At 44.9% G+C, this 20,582-nt stretch overlaps 1 protein-coding gene across 1 annotated transcript in view; it reads right to left on the bottom strand.

The window, feature by feature from the left end:
* LOC116975560 (contactin-associated protein-like 5) overlaps positions 1 to 20,582 on the bottom strand; it is a 705,003-nt gene that overhangs the window by 276,615 nt on the left and 407,806 nt on the right. Inside the window, exons 12-13 of the mRNA XM_033024847.1 lie at positions 19,026 to 19,145; positions 15,846 to 16,046 (exon numbers count right to left, since the gene is read on the bottom strand). Coding sequence (XP_032880738.1) covers positions 15,846 to 16,046; positions 19,026 to 19,145 — 321 coding nt within the window. The remainder of the gene's footprint in view (positions 1 to 15,845; positions 16,047 to 19,025; positions 19,146 to 20,582) is intronic.

The raw sequence follows: 20,582 nt of genomic DNA, 5'->3' as shown, positions 1-20,582 counted from the left end.
GTCGGAGAACTAGGGTGGGGGAGAGACGGAGGGAGAGAGAAAGCAAGGATTACTTGAAGTTAGAGAAATCATTATTCATGCCGCTGGGTTGGAAACTGCCCAAGCGAAATATGAGGTGCTGTTCCTCCAATTTGAGCCTCACTCTGACAGTGGAAGAAGCCCAGGAAGTGTGGGAATAGGAGAGGGAGATCGGGAAATTGCATAGGTCCAGGCAGACTGAGCAAAGGTATACAGAAACTGATCGCGTGGTCTGCGCTTGGCCTCGCCGATATGTAGGAGACATTGAGGCATTTTCACTAATGGGACATTCACGGACAATAGCATATTGCCACAAATCAAAGGATTGTTTCATTATAAATCGAGGCGTGTAGAAATGTCTGCTGTCAGTGCATAATGAACCTATGGAATTCTCTATCCTGAGGATGGTAGAGGCCAGTAGTTTGTGGCGGAAGAAACAATTGAACGTTGAGTTGAACAAACCCAGGTAACTAGCCTTCACAGCTTCTTTAGAGTTGTACAACATGGAAACAGGTCCTTCTCGCCAATGCTAACCAAGATGTCCATTAATGCTTGTCCTAGTTGCTCATGTTTGACCCTGTTCTGATGAAAGGTCATCAACCTATGACCTTATGTGCAGGAAAGAACTGCAGGTGCTAGTTGGATCTACATGTCATTTAAGGTTGACACAAAATGCTGGAGAAACTCAGCGGGAGCAGGTAGCATCTCTGGATAGAAGGAATGGTGACTTTTCACATCAAAACCCTTCTCAGTCAGGGGAGAGGGAGACACAGAGATTAGAATCTCTGTGTCTCCCTCTCCCCTAGGTCAATCTGAAGAAGGGTCTCGACCCAAAACATCACCCATTTCTTCTCTCCAGAGATGCTGCCTGTCCTGCATCTCTGGAGTTACTCCAGCATTTTGTGTCTACCTCTGGTGTAAACCAGCATCTGCAGTTCCTTCCTACACATTTCTACTGTGTAGAAGTTAGACTTGTGGATAATAATTTTATTCCGGAATCAAGACCTAGTCTGTTGCCTAATTAAGTCTTTCTGTAACCTCCATTCTGTTTCACTGTTAATCATCTGTTTCTGTGTAGTCTTCTCAGCTGTGAATATAAAAGCTGTGCCAAAGTCACGCTGAGGAAGTTTCAGCTTTGAGTGGTCTCCTTTAATAAATCAGCCATTACTTTGAACACCAACTCCGCATGGCCTTTCCATTTGCTCCTACAGTTATCCCACTTTCTTATCCACTCTCTACACGGTCGGGCCAATGTCACTGAGGCCAATTGACCTACATATGTCTTTGGACTGTGGGAAGAAATAGGAGCACCCAGAAGAAACCCATGCGGTCACAGAGAGAACATGCAACCTCCACACAGACAACACCCGAGGTCAGGACCGAACCCGGGCTCCTGCACTCTGAGGCCGCAGCTCCACCAACCGTGCCACTGTGCCGCCCAAGTCATGAAGTCATGTAGATTTTCCCTATGTTCTCGCCGACCCTCTCCCTCAAAACACGTTCCAACCTTTTTCTGGGCCTGATGAAAGGTCATTAGTTTAGTTGGGAGATACTGTGTATATCCTCCTCTCTGAATATAATGTGCGCTTTGTGCCTGACCCACTGGAGCAGGGTGAACACACACCGTCTCAGTTGGAAGGGGAAAAATACAGGCAGCATAGAACTGAAATAAAATAAACAATAGTGGAATTACTCAGCAGGTCAGGCAGCATTTCTGGAGGGAGAAGCACAGTTAATAGTAAGACCATTAACGGCATGATGGCACAGCTTGCAGCCTCAAAAACCCGGGTTCAGTCTGCATGGAGTTTGTATGTTTTCCCCATGGCCGCGTGGGTTTTCTCCGAGATACTGCTCCAATGGGTCAGCCACAATGTGTGCAAATCTAATATTAGTCTTAATGCGAAGATGAACTGGTTAAATTCAGAGACGATGCTTCCCCTCTCCCAACAGGCAAAAGGTACAGCAGTGTGAAAACACACACACCTCCAGATCCAAGAAGACGAAGGAAATTATTGTTGACTTCAGGAAGATCAGAGGGGGCAGACATACCCCCATCCATATGAACGGGTCTGAGGTGGAGCGGGTCTCCAACTACAAATTCCTCGGGGTACACATCTCGGAGGATCTGTCCACATCCCTCAATACCAGCAGCGCCTTTACTTCCTGAGGAGGCTCAAGAAAGCTCACCTCCCCACAGATCCTGACCAACTTTTACCGCTGTACCATCAAAAGCATCCTGACCACCTGCTTCACGGTATGGTACAGCAGTTGCACCGCAGCTGACAGGAAGGCACTACAACGGGTGGTGAAAACCACTCAGCACATCATCGGTGCCCCGCTCCCTGCCATGGATGCCCTCCACCGAAAACGGTGTCTGAGACGGGCCGGGAAAATCATCAAGGACCCCTCCCACCCTAACCATGGACTGTTTGCCCTCCTCCCATCAGGGAGGCGGTACAGGAGCCTCAGGTCTCGCACAAGCAGGATGAGGAACAGCTTTTTCAATAACACTATTACACTGCTGAACTCGGAGTCCCGTCGCTAGATATCTTTAGTCTCTCCCATTTGTATACAATATTTGCCTATGTACCAGTTATTTTTTTCTAATCCATCCACATTCCACACATTGTTAACCAGTACTCTTTCACTCTATTGTATGCTTATTCTGTATTTTTATTTTCTACTTCTACTATCTTGCACTATGACTATGACCAGACGCTAAACTGCATTTCGTTGTACCTATACTTGTATCTGTGCAATGACAATAAAGTTGAATTGAATTGAATTGAATACAGGAATAGTTTATGCCCAGCTGTTATCAGGCAACTGAATCATCCCACCACATCCAGAGAACAGTCCTGAACTACTATCTATCTCAATGGTGACCCTTAGACTCTCTTTGATCGGATTTTGCAGGCTTAACCTTGTACTAAACGTTATTCCCTTATCATGTATCTGTACACTGTAATGACTCGATTGTAATCGTGTATTGTCTTTCTGCTGACTGGATAGCATGCAACAAAAACCTTTCACTGTACCTCGGTACACGTGACAATAAACTAAACTAAACTGAACAGAAATGTACCTTTACTGTGGTGTCTCGGAGATGAGGTTAAATTTATTCGTGCAGAGGACGGTGAATCTTTAGAATCTTCTACTGCGGAAGACCATGACAGCTCAATCTTTATGTTTCATCAAAACTGGGATAGATTCTGGGCATTATGGTGGCAACACAGTGGCAACAGCGGTAGAGCTACTGCCTGACAGCATCAGAGACTTGGGTTAGATTCTGACGATATTAGGTGCTGTCTGTAAGGAGTTTGTTCGTTCTCCCCGTGACCTGTGTGGGTTTTCTCCGAGATTTTCAGTTTCCTCCCACACTCCAAAGATGTACAGGTTTGTAGGTTAACTGGCTTGGTTTTAAATGCAAAATTGTCCCTGGAGTGTGTAGGGCAGTGTTAAGGTGCTGGGATTGCTGGTCGGTGCAGACTCGGTGGGCCGAAGGGCCTGTTTCAGCGCTGTATTTCTCAACTAAACTAAAACGTTAAGTGAACCCGGGGTTACGGGGCATTGTGCTGGAGAATGCAGTGAAGTGGAAGGTCTGCCGTGAATTTGATGAATAGTGGAGCAAGCTCAAAGGGCCAGTTATATTCTTTTGAAACAATTACTCTATTTCAGACTCCACTTAACAATCGGTTCCCAGGAGAACAGAGCAAAATGCTTCTAGGAGATCCTCAAAAACGACTTGAAAAAAATTTCTCTTCAACACCAGGGAGTTCCGAGCCGAAGAGTGTTGATGTTGGCAGGGAAATGTACAAGAAGGCATCGGTCACACTAAGTCGAACATGGAATTCAAATGTAAAGCGATCTTATTGGGGTGTAGTGAATCACGAGGGGAATAGAATAGAAACATAGAAACATAGAAATTAGGTGCAGGAGTAGGCCATTCGGCCCTTCGAGCCTGCACCGCCATTCAATATGATCATGGCTGATCATCCAACTCAGTATCCCGTACCTGCCTTCTCTCCATACCCTCTGATCCCCTTAGCCACAAGGGCCACATCTAACTCCCTCTTAAATATAGCCAATGAACTGGCCTCGACTACCCTCTGTGGCAGAGAGTTCCAGAGATTCACCACTCTCTGTGTGAAAAAGATTCTTCTCATCTCGGTTTTAAAGGATTTCCCCCTTATCCTTAAGCTGTGACCCCTTGTCCTGGACTTCCCCAACATCGGGAGCAATCTTCCTGCATCTAGCCTGTCCAACCCCTTAAGAATTTTGTAAGTTTCTATAAGATCCCCTCTCAATCTCCTAAATTCTAGAGAGTATAAACCAAGTCTATCCAGTCTTTCTTCATAAGACAGTCCTGACATCCCAGGAATCAGTCTGGTGAACCTTCTCTGCACTCCCTCTATGGCAATAATGTCCTTCCTCAGATTTGGAGACCAAAACTGTACGCAATACTCCAGGTGTGGTCTCACCAAGACCCTGTACAACTGCACACAATTTTTACCCAGAGTGCGGGAATCAAGAACCAGAGGACATGAGGTGAGAGGAGGAAGATTTATTGGTAACCTAAGGGGCAACTTTTTCAAACAGAGGGTGGTGGCTTATTTCCTGTATCGTCAGGCCTCTGAACGGTCCTTCCATGAGGTATGGTACTGTCTGATACACCTCCACCCCATTGAGAACAATGAACTTTGTGCAACTGATGTGTTACCCTGCTGAGAACTATATTCTGCATGCTGTATCAATGCACTTTGCAGCAGGGCCGGATTTACGTATGTATAAGCTAGACAAGCTTAAGTTTAGGTCCTCGAGATCTAGGGGGGCCTCAGCCCGCTCCACCAAGGTGTATAAAACATTTGACATAGCGCCGTTGTTACAAACCCTTCCTTCGGTGGTGCTCATGGCCATTGGTACAATGAAATTTGGGGGTCAACACCCGAGGTCGGAACGGGAGAACATTCTCAGTGGCTTGGACTTCCGAATCGGCCACTTCCTACCGGAGACCACGGCTCCCGAAGTCCACAGGCTGAGCTGGGCAGATATTCACGCTGGCGGCCCTCGGCAAACAGATCCCAGGGCTCCGCGATATTGAAATCAGCATGGCCCCGAGGCTGGGAGCTCCGCAAACCACAGCTCCATGATGTTAAAGCAGCAGGCCCAACACTCCAGAGCATCAAACGGCGATCCAGGTAAGGCATCGCCCGCTCCGCGGTGAATCCAATATGTATTTTAATGACAACATACAGTAGGATCTAAAAGTGTCACACTGTCATTGTCGGGTAGTCATGGTCCTCTAGTCGTGGGGGTGGGGGATTTGGAAGGGGGAGCCTCACAAGTGAAATAGCTAAAAGCCTCTCTTCATCTAAATCCGGCCCTGCTTTGCAGTATAGACTGAACTGATTGTATCTTTGTAAGGTATATCTGATTTATTTGGATGCCATGCAAAACAAAGCTTTCCCCGTACCTCGGTACATGTGACAACAATAAACCTAAAAATAATCAATGTCTCTTGTAATCTGACTTTAGAGCCCAGGGGATATTCAGGTGCACTTATATTGTACAGCCCCCAAGCTCAGTATAGCCTTTCTCACATGCATGTACTGTGGTTCAATGGTGCTTTATTTATAGACAAAAGACAATAGACACCAGGTGCCGGAATAGCCATTCGGCCCTTCGAGCCAGCAACGCCATTCACTGTGATCATGGCTGATCATCCCCAATCAGTACCCCGTTCCTGCCTTCTCCCCTTATCCCCTGACTTTGCTATCTTTATGATCCCTATCCAGCTCTCTCTTGAAAGTATCCAGAGAACTGGCCTCCATCACCCTCTGAGGCAGAGAATTCCACAGACTCACAACTGTCTGTGAGAAAAAGTGTTTCCTCGTCTCCGTTCTAAATGGCTTATCCCTTATTTTTAAACTGTGGCCCCTGATTCTGGACTCCCCCATCAGGAACATGTTTCCTGCCTCTAGCGTGTCCAAACCCTTAATAATCTTATATGTTTCAATAAGATTCCCTCTCATCCTTCTAAATACAAACCCAGCCACTCCATTCTCTCAACATATACAAGTCCAACCATCCCGGAATTAACCTTGTAAACCTACACTGCACTCCCTCAATAGCAAGAATGTCCCTCAAATTAGGGGACCAAAACTGCACACAATACTCCAGATGTGCTCTCACTAGGGCCCTATACAAGGACCTCTTTGCTCCTATACTCAACTCCTCTTGTTATAAAGGCCAACATGCCATTCGCTTTCTTCACTGTCTGCTGTACCTGCATGCTTACTTTCATTGACTGATGAACAAGAACCCACAGATCCCGTTGTACTTCCCCTTTACCCAACTTGACACCATTTAGATAGTAATCTGCATTCCTGTTTTTGCTACCAAAGTGGATAACAACACATTTATCCACATTAAATTGCATCTGCCATGCATCTGCCCACTCACCCAACTTGTCTGAGTCACCCTGCATTCTCATAGCATCCTCCTCACAGTTCACACTGCCAGCCAGCTTTGTGTCATCTGCAAATTTGCTAATGTTACTTTGAATCTCTTCATCTAAATCATTGATGTATATTGTAAATAGCTGTGGTCCCAGCACCGAGCCTTGCGGTACCCCACGAGTCACTAGTCACTTGGTGTACTCGAGCAGTTCCCCCTCCCCCTCCTTCTTCCCCTCCCTCCTCCCCATCCCCCTCCCTCTCTCTCCTCTCACCCTTAACCTTACCCTCTCTCCACCATCTCTCTCTCTTCTTCTCTCTCACTCTCTCCCACTTGTACACACAAACATAAACACTGGATGACACAATAATCATTAAAATGTGTGACTGATAGGTATTTGTTAGGCAAAGACATAAAATGATTTAGGTGTATGGATGGGGTTAAAATACTTGTCAACTATGAATGTGGGTTCTGGCTGGATATCGTAATATTGAGTCCAAACGTTAAATTCAAATGGAATGAATTTGAGACTGAGTACTATAGGCTGACATATTAAGAACTATCAGACCAGAGATTCATTTATTTGTGTAAGAAGGGACAGCAGATGCTGGTTTAAACCAAAGATAGACACAAAAACCTGGAGTAACTTAGCGGGACAGGCCGCATCTCTGGAGAGAAGGAAAGGGTGACGTTTCGGGTCGAGACCCTTCTTCAGAATTTATTTGACACTAGACTAAGTGGGACCCGTTGAGTCCCAGCATCACACAAGAGGGCTGGTCCCCCAACACAATATTCCAACTCTCCACCAATTCCAATATTGTGTTCAGTAAGGGCTTTCTGGAGCGCTAGTATGGGTGTTGTGCACACTGAAGGGACTGATTTCCTGAGGGCTAGTAGGGGTATTGTGGGCTGAATGGATTATTGGGCTGGCGGCTCAGTCACTCAAGCCTGTTGGGCTGGCAGCTCACTCACTCACGGCTGATGGGCTCGCAGTTGACTCACAGCTAATCCTTGAAATTCCATTTCAAGCAGGGTGCAAGGCCACCAAATTCAAGTGCATTTTCAGACCACTTCAAGCAGGGTGCAAGGCCAACAAATTCACGTGCAGTTTCATACCATTTCAAGCAAGATGCATTTTTCTAAAATCAATATAAAGCGCAAACAGGAAGTGGTCAAGATTAGACTTTTAATTATATAGAAGGCATGGTAGCTTTAATTAGGCAGGGCAGCTTTAATTAGGCAAGGCAGCTTTAGCACTTTCAAACCAAAGGCAAGGCAGCTTTAGCACTTTCAAACCAAAGGCAAGGCAGCTTTAGCACTTTCAAACCAAAGGCAACGCACCTTTAGCACTTTTAAACCAGAGGCAACACACCTTTAGCACTTTTAAACCAAAGGCAACAAAGCTTTAGCACTTTCAAACCAAAGGCAACACAGATTTAGCACTTTCAAACCAAAGACAACAACGCTTTAGCACTTTCAAACCAAAGGCATCCAAGCATTAGCACTTTCAAACCAAAGGCAACCAAGCATTAGCACTTTCAAACCAAAGGCAACACAGCTTTAGCACTTTCAAACCAAAGGCAACACAGCTTTAGCACTTTCAAACCAAAACACACTTATGCATTTTCAAAATACATTTTCAAACCATATTAAGGGCACTGACAGGTCAGTAAAACTACTCACTATTTAGTGAACATGTGTTCAGTGTTATTCACAGCTCAGACTGAGAATTGCAACCTCTCGCTCCCCCATCTTGCAGAGAACTGAGGCACCTCCACACTTCTGGGTTTTATAGTCCCTCCGGAAGGGGCGTGGCCTTCAGGAGAGAGAATCTCAACATTTTTTAAACACTAATAACTCTTTTATTTTTCATCGATGGGAAAAATCCTCTTGTCCTGCGCAGCGGAGGGGGACTCTGAGTAAGATGGCCAAAAATCACAGCCGTAAGTGGCAGCGTTTTTTCTAAAATCAATATACAGTGCAACAGGAAGTGGTCAAGTTGAGACTTTTAGTAATATAGATATTGCAATACTGATTTTAGACATTTTGGCAAGTTTTATTGAATGATAAAAAAATGATTTATATGAAATCCTGTTGGATTTTGGACCTTTAAGTGTACCAGATTAGTAAGAAGAGCACATTATCAACAATAGGGAAACAAAAATGCTGGAGAAACTCAGCGGGTGCGGCAGCATCTATGGAGCGAAGGAAATAGGCAGCGTTTCAGGCCAAAACCCTTCTTCAGAAACGTTTCTGAGTTTCTCTAGCCTTTTTGTCGATCTTCGATTTTCCAGCATCTGCAGTTCCTTCTTGAACACATTATCAGCAATGCCTTTGAGACTCAAGGAACTGCAGATCCTGACCACGGGTGCTGTCTCTACGGAATTTGTACGTTCTCCCTGTGACCTGTGTGGATTTTCTCTGGGTGCTCCGTTTTCCTCCCACACTCCAAAGACATAAGGGTTTGTAGGTTAATTGGCATAGGTAAAATAAAATTAAATTGCCCCTAGTGTGTGTGTAGGATAGTATTAATTTGCCGGTCGGCATGGAACCATTGAGCTGAAGGGCATGTTTCTGTGCTGCACCTCTAAAACTAAAACTAAAAACATTGAAGGAAACCAAGCCGAAACAGGAAAATAAACTGCAGTGGAATCCACTTTCACTGGCGATGCAAGCCTTTGACATAATCTGTCAGTGCAAGTTTCGTCAATAACTCGCTGCTAATGCACCGTTTGTGTGAGATTTGCACTGTGCAGCGTTACAGCCAGATTAACTGCTGACGCAGAGCATGTGTTGTGTGTAGGAAGGAACAGCAGATGCTGGTTCACAGCGAAGATAGACACAGAATGCTGGAGTAACTCAACAGGACAGGCAGCATCTCTGGAGAAAAGGAATGGGTGACATTTCGGGTCTAGGGTCTCCACCCGAAACGTCACCCATTCCTTCTCTCCAGAGTTGCTGCCTGTCCCGCTGAGTTACTCCAGCATTCTGTGTCTTCCCACAGAGCATGTGTTGCTGAGTTGGGAGAGTTTTTATTAGTTGCAAATTACAATTAAAACACAAAGTACTTGTGTAATGACTCCAGGATAAGCGTTTAACTAAGAAAACAAAGCCCAAAGCCAAAGTATTATCTAACTATCTAACTGAATATGCCAACTTATTCTAAGGACAAAAAATAACTCTGCATGCAAAAACAGCTACCTACATGTTAACTAGCACTTAAAAATACTAATTATATAGATCGAAACAGAGAACATAGATACAGAGAAAATAGGTGCAAGAGTAGGCCATTCGGCCCTTCGAGCCAGCACCTCCATTCAATATCATGGATGATCATCCACAATCAGTACCCCATTCCTGCTTTTTCCCCATATCCTCTGATACTGTTAGCCCTGAGCTATATCTAACTGTAATCATATAGATACAAGTATATAATTGCAGTTATCAAGTGGGCACCTCCCTTCACTGGTGCTTTATTGTGTTAGACCCACGACACCTCAGGAAGGCTCAACAGTTGGTGCTGGGGTCCCAGAACTAAGTTCCCTCAATACCTGCTCACACCACCCATGCTGCCAGTATTTACTAAATAAAGGAAGCTGCAGTTCACTCAAACAAGTGGGGCGGCACGGTGGTGCAGCGGTAGAGTTGCTGCCTTACAGCAAATGCAGCGTCAGAGACCCGGGTTCGATCCCGACTACGGATGCTGTCTCTACGGAGTGTGTAGGTTCTCCACTTAACGTGAGTGGGTTTTCTCCGAGATCTTTGGTTTCCTCCCACACTCCAAGGACTGACATGTTTGTAGGTAAATTGGCTTGGTAAATGTAAACATTGTCACTAGTGTGTGTGTAGGACAGTGTTAATATGCAGGGATCGCTGGTCTGCACTGTATCTCTGAAAAAAACTAAACTAAACCTGCATCCTATCTTCCATTTGTCCTAGCTGATGGAGACGAGTCAGAGTATAGAAGTGAGATTGACCGATTGACCAAATGTTGCCAGCACAATAACCTGGCTATCAACACCATCAAAACCAAGGAACTGATTGTGGACTTTGGAAGGAGTAGGATGGGGACCCGCAGTCCTGAATGGGCGCAGTATGAACGGGCCGATGGTGGAAAGGGTCAAGAGCTTCAAATTCTTGGGCGTGCACATCTCTGAAGATCTCTCCTGGTCCCCGAACACTGATGCAATTATAAAGAAAGCACATCAGCGCCTCTACTTCCCGAGAAGATTACAGAGAGTCGGTATGTCAAGGAGGACTCTCTGGAACTTCTACAGGTACACAGTAGAGAGCATGCTGACCGGTTGCATCGTGGCTTGGTTCGGCAACTTGAGCGCCCAGGAGAGGAAAAGACTGCAAAAAGTTGTAAACACTGCCCAGTCCATCATCGGCTCTGACCTCCCTACCATCGAGGGGATCTATCGCAGTCGCTGCCTCAAAAAAGCTGGCAGCATCATCTAGGACCCACACCATCCTGGCCACACACTCATCTCTCCGCTGCCTTCAGGTAGAAGGTACAGGAGCCTGAAATCTGCAACATCCAGGTTCAGGAATAGCTACTTCCCCACAGCCATCAGACTATTAACAAACAAAAATCTGAACTTTAATAGCCTATTGCACTTTATCTGGTTATTTATATGTGTATATATATATATTCAATGGTATATGGACACACTAATCTGTTCTGTATTTATTTATGCCTGCAATATTCTGTTGTGCTGAAGCAAAGCAAGAATGTCATTGTCCTATCTGGGACCCATGACAATCAACTCTCTTGAATCTTGAATCTTGGATACACTTGCAAAGACTATGTAAGGTAATACATAATATATTCAACCACTTGGTGGTGTAGTGAGCTAGATTATTAGCTGCTGCACTTCATAACAATCCAGCTCTGGCCAGAATGGAGATAAGTGAGCAATTTTGCCATCAATCACGGCAGTGTTGCAGGGTCAGGTACATAATTTCACTCGTGTAATTATCATCCATTAATGCATTTTACTGGAAAATTATACCTGCCTTTATCGGGAGATGTAACTGCTGTTTTGCTTAAATCCTGTTTCCAACACAGTCCTGTGAGCCGAACAAACTCCAAATTGATTTTAGGTAGAAATTTGACCTTAATCCTCTGCTAAACGTGCGATATAATAGATTTTGCATTTTGAAATCCGCTTTTGAAACTTGGCTGCTCAGATTTCAACAGAGCTGACAGTGACCCTATCACATGCGATGCAAATGTCAGAGAATCACAGGGGTCAGACACTGAAACAGGCCTCTCAGCAGAGTCTGAATGCCCATTTACTGAGTGACCCAGAAAGAATTTCCAGATGCATCGACAGCGTTATCAATCAACCCTTTCCTGCTCTACGCATGAAATCAATGTCACCTGAAAATGAATGTGAGTGAGTGTGTCCGTGAGTGAGAGAGTGAGCATGTCAGTAAGTGAGAGGGAGAGTGAGTATGCCAGTGAGTGAGAGTGAGAGTGTCAGTGAGTGTGAGTGTGTCAGTGAGTAGGTGAGCAAGTGTACGTGTCTGTGAGTGTGTGTCAGTGAGTGAGTGTGTGGCTGAGGAAGTGAATGAGTGTGTCTGAGTGAGTGAGCGTGTCTGTGAGAGGGGGTGTGTTCTGTGAGTGAATGTGTGAGTGTGTCCATCAGAGGGTGAGTGTGTGTGTCAGTGAGTGAATGCATCTGTGACAGTGCTTGTGAGTGAGTAAATGAGTGTGAGTTTGTCTGTGAGTGTGCAAATGTGTGAGTGCACCTGTCAATGAGTGAGTGTGTCAGTGAGTGAGCGTGAGTATGTCTGTGAGTGAGTGCATCTGAGAGTGAGTGAGTGTGCCTGTGAGTGTCAGTGTGTGTGAGTGAGCGAGTGAGTGAGTGTGTGTATCTGTGAGGAAGCGAATGAATGTCTCTGTGTGAGTGGGCGTGTCAATGAGAGTGAGTATGTCTGTGAATGCGCGAGTGTGTGAGTGAGTGTGTGTGTCACTGAGTGTGCCAGTGAGTGAGTGAGGGTGGCTGGGAGAGTGAGTGTGTCTGAGAGTGAGTAAGTAAGTGTGTGAGTGTCTGTGGGTGTGTGAATGTGTGAGAGTGTGACGGTCTGTGAATGAGTGAGTGCATCTGAGAGTGAGTGTGCGAATGAGTGTGCCTGTGAGTGAGTCAGTGTGTGAGTGTAGTGAGTGTGTGAGTGAGTGTGTGTGAGTGTGCCTGTGAATGAGGGTGTGTGTTTGAGTGTCTCTGCGAGTGAGTGTAGAAGTGATCGAGTGAGCGTGCCTATAATTAATCGTTTGAGTGAGTGTGTGTGTGTCAGTGAGTGATTGAGTTAGTGAGTGAATGTTCATATGTTGTGTGAGTAAGTGACACGTGAGTGAGTGCGTGTGTGTGAGCGAGTGTGTCAGTGAACGAGTGTGTCAGTGAGTGAGTCAGTGTGTGTGTCAGTGAGTGACTGAGTTAGTGAGTGAATGTGTCTTAGTGAGTGTGCATGTCAGTGAGTGAGTGAATGAGTGTGTCAGAGTGTCATGAGTGTGTCGGTCAATGTGTGTGTCAGTGAGTGAGTGAGTATTGGAGTGAGTGTGTGAGTGAGTGCGTGTGTCAGTGAGCGAGTGTGTGCGTGTGTGTGTCAGTGTGTGAGTGAGTGGGTGAGTGTGTCAGTAAGTGTGTATGTCAGTGAGTGAGTGTGTCAGTGAATGAGTGAGTCAGCGTGTATCAATGTGTGAAAGAGTGTGTCAGTGAGTGTGTGTCAGTGAGTTTGTGCGTGATTGAAAGCGCACGCGTGTGCGTGATTGAGTGAGTGTATGAGTGAATGCGTGTGAGAGTATATGAGTGTGTGAGTGAGTGAGAGCGAGTGTGTGTGGCAGCAAGTGAGTGCGAGAGTGAGTGAGTGAGTGTGCGTTCACCACTGGAAGTGTGCATTCAAGACCTGGATGCTGCCCAGCAATGTGACGCGGGTGTGTTGCATTCCGAGTTCTCCCATCAGGCTACCGTGAGTCGCGCCGCCAACCGGAAGAGGGCTCTGCCCGAGCCGGCTGCCTGACCATTTTTCCGGAGTTAAGTCTGCGCCCGGATGGTATTAGAGAAAGAAGACACGCTGTCCACGGGCACCCTGGGGGATTTCGTGACCACTGGGAACCGTGTGGGGGGGGGGGGGGAATACATCCTTAATAAGGATTGTGAACAAGTTATTCAAGAATAAGTCCGTAGAAAGGTTTCAGCCCGAAACGTTGCCTATTTCCTTCGCTCCATAGATGCTGCTGCACCCGCTGAGTTTCTCCAGCATTTTCGTGTACCTTCGATTTTCCAGTTCCTTCTTAAACATTCAAGAATATTTGTTTTACTTGTACTATGGTGGTGGGTTCTGTTTTGAATTATTTAGTATTGTAAATAGTCTTGTAAATACTTGAATAAATCTATTTTTGTTTTGTTTTTAAAAGTGCCTGGGAGCATGGGAACATAATGCATCATTTTCTTTTTTGGAAGGACATTATGCCAATGCCTTTGCACAATTGATGGCAGCCAATTTGTCAGATTTTGCAGGGATCTCAGTTTGGCTCCAATGCTCGATGGAACAATGTGTTAACTAAGCAAAAATAAAGTCCAAATTCTACACAACTGAAAATTCAGCTAAAGCAGCAGAATATTTCAATGTCCGCTTCATGCCACTGTCCCCGATGCTGACATGCCTTGTTCATTATTGTACCCTAGGTATACTCTGTGCCTCCCAGGGATAGAGAATACCGCAGAGCCATGAAAGGGTGCTGGCTATCCAGTAAAACAGATTCAAAACATACTCAATACATTCATTGCATTACAATTATCATTCATATGAGCCAAAGAGTGGTGAATCTGTGGAATTTATTCCCACAGATGGCAGTGGAGGCCAAGTCAATGGATATTTTTAAGGTGCAGAATGACAGATTCTTCAATAGCAAGTGTGTCGGGTTATGGGGAGAAGTCTACCCATAGAAATATGGGTTTGTGAGGAAAAAAGATAGATCAGCCATGAGTGGAATGCGGAGTGGACTTCATGGGCCGAATGGCCTAATTCTGCTCCAAGAACTTATGAAAATGATTTCAAATATTTGCTTCGGCACAATGAATATTTCCCTGACTTTCAAATCAGCTTTACATTCCTCAACTCAGTGTTCAGTTGGCACGATCTAATTTAGCATGATCATTATAGATAAATTGTAAAGGGCCTCTTCTTCCTGGGATAGCAAAGCAAGAATACAACATTACAGCTTTAAACAGATGTAATGCGTTGTGATTGAGGTCAGAGTAGATCCTTTCCCTGTGCCAACAAGAAAAGATGAGGCATTCTGAGATGCATTCTGCAAAACAAAATGTTTGCAGTCCAGGCTAGTCAGAGGAGCTGAACCTTTCTGTTTGCATTCTACATACCTACGATGAATGCACAGAACATGGGGCATGTGCATAGACAACTTCTTTATATATAAAAGTTTTTTTTGTAGAGAGCAGGATAATGAAAGGCCAATCGGAAAGTTGGAGAAAGAATTAGAAGGAATTCTCTGTCACAGAAGGTAGTTGAGGTCAGTTCATTGGCTATATTTAAGAGGGAGTTAGATGTGGCCTTTGTGGCGAAAGGGATCAGGGGGTATGGAGAGAAGGCAGGTACAGGATACTGAGTTGGATGATCAGCCATGATCATATTGAATGGCGGTGCAGGCTCGAAGGGCCGAATGGCCTCTCCTGCACCTATTCTCTATGTTTCTATGTTTCTATGAAGGGCGGCACAGTGGCGCAGCGGTAGAGTTGCTGTTTTACAGCGTTTACAGAGACCCAGGTTAAGTCAAGTCAAGTCAAGTTGATTTGTCACATACACATACGAGATGTGCAGTGAAATGAAAAGTGGCAATGCTCGCGGACTTTGTGCAAAAAGACAAACAAACAAACAACCAAACAGACTACAACAGAATGGAACAGAATCACATATTATTTTACATATTAAATATTGTGGGTGGAAGGAAAAAGGGGAAAAACTGCAATTTAAAAAAAAGCAGTAGAGTGGTCCAGTAAAAGTTAGTCCCTGGTGAGATAGGAGTTTACAGTCTTAATGGCCTCTGGCCACGGGTGTACGGAGTTTGTACGTTCTCCCCCTGACCGCGTGGGTTTGCTCCGAGATCTTCGGTTTCCTCCCACACGCCGAAGACGCACAAGTTTGTAGGTTAATTGACGTGGTATAAGGGTAAAATTGTCCCTAGTGTGTTTTAATGTGCGGGGATCACTGGTCGGTGCGGACCCTGTGGGCCGAAGGGCCTGTTTCGGCTCTGTATCTCAAAACTAAACTAAAGTGGCACAGTGGTGCAAGAACTGTAACGCTCCGACATTAGTAGATTGATAAGACGTGGCTCTTGCACTTACCAGGCGTATTTAGAAGACGTGACTTCTTGCAGTGGTAGGCCATTTGCTGCTCGCAATAGTCCATGCTCTTGATCATAGCTTGAAGCTGCTCCATGCTGGCAGTGTAATTAAAGTTGGCGAGGTGAGGTCTTTCGGCAGTGGAGCCTTGCACAGCGGTGAGCTCAGTGTTGTTATGCTGGATCACGGTCCATGTTTTATCTTCTATTTTTTTAATTAAGAAATAAAAACATGATTATTTATTTTTTTTAAACCCTAACACTGTGATCACCAGTGTGATCAATTGATAATGCCATTTGAACCAAGTCTCTCACATTCATTGAGTCACACAACACGGAAACAGGCTCTTCGGCCCAACTGGTCCATGCCGTCCACAATGTCCCATCTTATGTCAGCATGGACAACAAGGTGGCAGTGGAGGTAGTTGATGCAGGGACCATCCCAAGATTTAAGAAACAGTTAGACAGGTACATGGATAAGGCAGGTTTGGAGGGATACGGACCAAACGCGGGCAGGTGGGACTAGTGTAGCTGGGACATGTTGGCCGGTGTGGGCAAGTTGGGCCGAAGGGCCTGTTTCCACACTGTATCACTCTATGACTCTACGGACAGATGTGTCACTTAAGCTGTCCTTTGTGTACATAGAACACAGAACAGTATAGCACAGGAACGAGGCCCTCTGGCACACAATGTCCATGCCAAACATGATGCAAACTTAAATGAATCTCGTCTGTCTGCAGACAAAATATGTAGGGAGGAACTGCAGATGCTGGTTTAAACCGAAGACAGACACAAAACGCTGGTGTGACTCAGCGGGTCAGGCAGCATCTCTGGAGAGAAGAAATAGGTGATGATTTGGGTCTCGATCCGAAATGTCACCTATTCCTTTTCTCAGAGATGCTGCCTGACCCGCTGTGTTACTCCAGCATTTTGTGTCTGTCTCCTCTGTCTTCACATGCATTTTTCTTTAAAAAGAGTAGACTAGTTATCTGATCATTTATTGCAACCTGTTTGACTTTGTCACAAGAATAATGTGGGAAAATTAATATTTCCACTCAGTACATTTTCCAATCAGATTTAATCTGCAAAACAAAATGACCGCAATCCAGATTAGTCAGAGGAGCTAAACCTTTCTGTTCTCATTATTTATACCAAGATGAATGCACAAAGTATGGGGCATGTGTATAGGCCACTTCTTCAGAGATAAAAAATTTTTTTTGGAGAAAGCAGGATAATGAAAAGTCAATCGGAAAGTTGTAGGAAGAAGCAGCACAGTGGTGATGCTGGTAGAGCTGTCTCCTCAGAGCGTCAGAGACCCAGGATCAATCCTGACCTTTGAGCGCTGTCAGTGTGGAGTTTGCACGTTCATTCTGTGACCGCATGGCTCGTCCAGTTTCCTCCCACATCTCAAAGACATGCAGATTTGTAGGTTCATTGGCCTCTGTCAAACTGTCCCCATTGTGTATGAAGTGGACGCAAAAGTGGGACTACATAGAACAAGGGCAAACAAGAGATTGATGGTTGGTGTGGACTCAGTGGGCCGAAGAATGTATTTCCATGCTGTATCTCCAAACTAAACTAAAAAGAAATACACAGTATATCACTTAGAGACTGAAATAACGAGAAAGGTTAATTGGAGACTAATTCCGTAATCCCAAGGATTGAGTATAGATAGGGCACTCACAAAACCTACAGTGTGAAGCAGGCCCTTCAGTCCAACTTTCCCTACCCACCAACGTCACATCTACACTAATTCCACCCGCCTGCATTTGGCCCATATACCTCCAAACTTGTCCTATCTAGGTATCTGCCTAAATGTTTCTTAAACGTTGCGATAGTACCTGCCTGAACTACCTCCTCCGGCAGCTCGTTCCATATATCCACTACCCTTTGCGTGAACATGTTACCCCTCAGGTTCCTATTAAATCTTTCACTCCTCAACATAAACCTATGTCCTCTCATTCTCGATTCCCCGACTCTGGGCAAGAGACTCTGTGCATCTACCTGATCTATTCCTCGCGTGATTTTGTACACGTGTGGCATTTTGACCAACAGTAGCATCGTTTGGGAACAGTTTTGGTAGCATCGATCCCCACTAGAAATTATAATACGGACTGGGTGGAGATTCTATCATTGGCAGGTCCAGGACCTAACTATCTTTCTTCTTCAAATGATAATTAACTAGTATGTTTTACTTTACACTTTATAGTCTTCTTCCATGAACAGTCAACAAGAAACTAGAACAAAGAAAAAGATAAAACAATTCTCTGGATGTTATATGTACCAAGTTCTTTTATTCGGGATTTTCCAAAGAACCTGGTATATTGCCTCTCTGTAGCAAGTGCAATGGAAAGTTCATGTGATAGGAGCAGAATTAGGCCATTCGGCTCATGAAATATACTCCACCATTCAATCATGGCTGATCTATCTTTCCCTCTCTAACCCCATTCTCCTGCCTTCTTCCCATAACCCCTGACACCTGTACTAATCAAGAATCTATCTATCTTTGCCTTAAAAAATATCCATTGAGGGCCTCCAATGAATTCCATAGATTCACCACCCTCTGACTAAAGACATTTCTCCTGATCTCCTTCCTAAATGTACGTCCTTTAATTCTGAGGCTATGGCCTCAGGTGCTAGACTCTTCAACTAGTGGAAACATCCTCTCTACATCTACTTATTCCAGGCCTTTCACTATTCGGTAAGTTTCAATGAGGTTCCCCCTCATCCTTCTAAACTCCAACGAACAGAGGCCAAGTGTTGTCAAACGCTCATCATATGTTAACCCACTCGTTCCTGGGATCATTCGTGTAATCCTCCTCTGGACTCTCTCCAGCACCAGCATGTCCTTCCACAGATAGACACAAAATGCTGGAGTAACTCAGCATCTCTGGGGAGAAGGAATAGGTGGTTTCGGGTGAAGACGAGTATTGACCCGAAACGTCACTCATTCCTTCACTCCAGAGATGCTGCCTGTCACGCTGAGTTACTCCAGCATTTTGTGTCGATCTTCGGTTTAGACCAGCATCTACAGTTCCTTCCTACACACCCTTCCTCAGATGTGGGGACCAGAATTGCTCACAATACTCCAAATGCGACCTGACCAGTGCCTCATACAGCCTCAGCTTTACATCCCTGGTTTTGTATTCTAGTCCTCTCGAAATAAATGCGAAAAGTGGCTCACCTGTCATGTTACAGTAGACAAGGAGAGGTCCTACAATACCACTGCCATCGGGATCAATGGAGAAGAAACCTGAGGTGTTCCCTTTATGTTTGTAAGCTTCACATGACTGCTCATGTACCGCTGCAGAGAGGGAACAAAATATACAGAATACGTGCAGCTTAATCCCATTGACAAAGCGATTTAAACAAACAAATTATTCAAGTTAAGTTGGACATCATTCTGCAAAGCACCGAGTGTTAAGTGTTTACACTCACTCTCGATCAAAAGTAGACGCCAATAAATAAATTATATATTTTTCTAAAGAAAACTCAAACCTTGAAAGTGAGATTTAGGTCAAGTTTTATTGATTGAGAAGATTATCAATAAGCTCTGGTTTACGAGTCAGTGGAGAGGATTTAAAATGATTAATAACAAAGTGTAGGGCAACGTCATTTATGCATCGAGACACTCGAAGAAGGAATGCGCTGGCACATTGAATGACTGAGACCATTCTCTCCTAAATAAATATTTGAAGCCCACTGAAGATATAAACCAGAAAGAGTGCTGATGACCATGAACTAACATTGATTGTCAAAGGAAAGAGCCATCACAAACAGCGGAGACTGATTTTTCTTTTGTATGAAAAACTGCTTATAGATTTGTAACTGTTCCAATAGACAATAGACAATAGGTGCAGGAGTAGGCCATTCGGCCCTTTGAGCCAGCACCGCCATTCAATGTGATCATGGCTGATCATCCCCAACCAGTACCCCATTCCTGCCTTCTACGCATATCCCCTGACTCCGCTATCATTAAGACCCCTATCTAGCTCTCTCTTGAAAGTATCCAGAGAACTGCCCTCTGAGGCAAAGAATTCCACACTCTGTGGAACTTTCTGTGAGAAAAAGTGTTTCCTCGTCTCCGTTCTAAATGGCTTACCCCTTATTGTTAAACTGTGGCCCCTGGTTCTGGACTCCCCCAACATCGGGAACATGTTTCTTGCCTCTAGTGTATACAAACCCTTAACAATCTTATATGTTTCAATAAGAATCCCTCTCATCCTTCTAAACTCCAGTGTGTACAAGCCCAGCCGCTCCATTCTCTCAGCATATGACTGTCCCGCCATCCCGGGAATTAACCTTGCAAACCTACGCTGCACTCCCTCAATAGCAAGAATGTTCTTCCTCAAATTAGGGGACCAAAACTGCACACAATACTCCAGGTGTGGTCTCACTAGGGCCCTGTACAATTGCAGAAGGAGCTCTTTGCTCCTATACTTGACACCTCTTGTTATAAAGGCCAACATGCTATTCGCTTTCTTCACTGCCTGCTGTACCTGCATGCTTACTTTCATAGACTGATGAACAAGGACCCCCAGATCCCGCTGCACTTCCCCTTTTCCCAACTTGACGCCATTTAGATAGTAATCTGCCTTCCTGTTTTTGATACCAAATTGGATCTCACATTTATCCACATTAAACTTCATCTGCCCACTCACCCAGCTCTCCAAGTCACCCTGCCTTTTCATAGCATCCTCCTCACAGTTCACACTGCCTCGCAGCTTTGTGTCATCTGCAA

Source organism: Amblyraja radiata, chromosome 7, assembly GCF_010909765.2.
Source record: "Amblyraja radiata isolate CabotCenter1 chromosome 7, sAmbRad1.1.pri, whole genome shotgun sequence".
Taxonomy (NCBI): domain Eukaryota; kingdom Metazoa; phylum Chordata; class Chondrichthyes; order Rajiformes; family Rajidae; genus Amblyraja; species Amblyraja radiata.
Note: the sequence above shows the minus strand (reverse complement) of the source record. Positions and strands in the feature narration are given on the sequence as shown.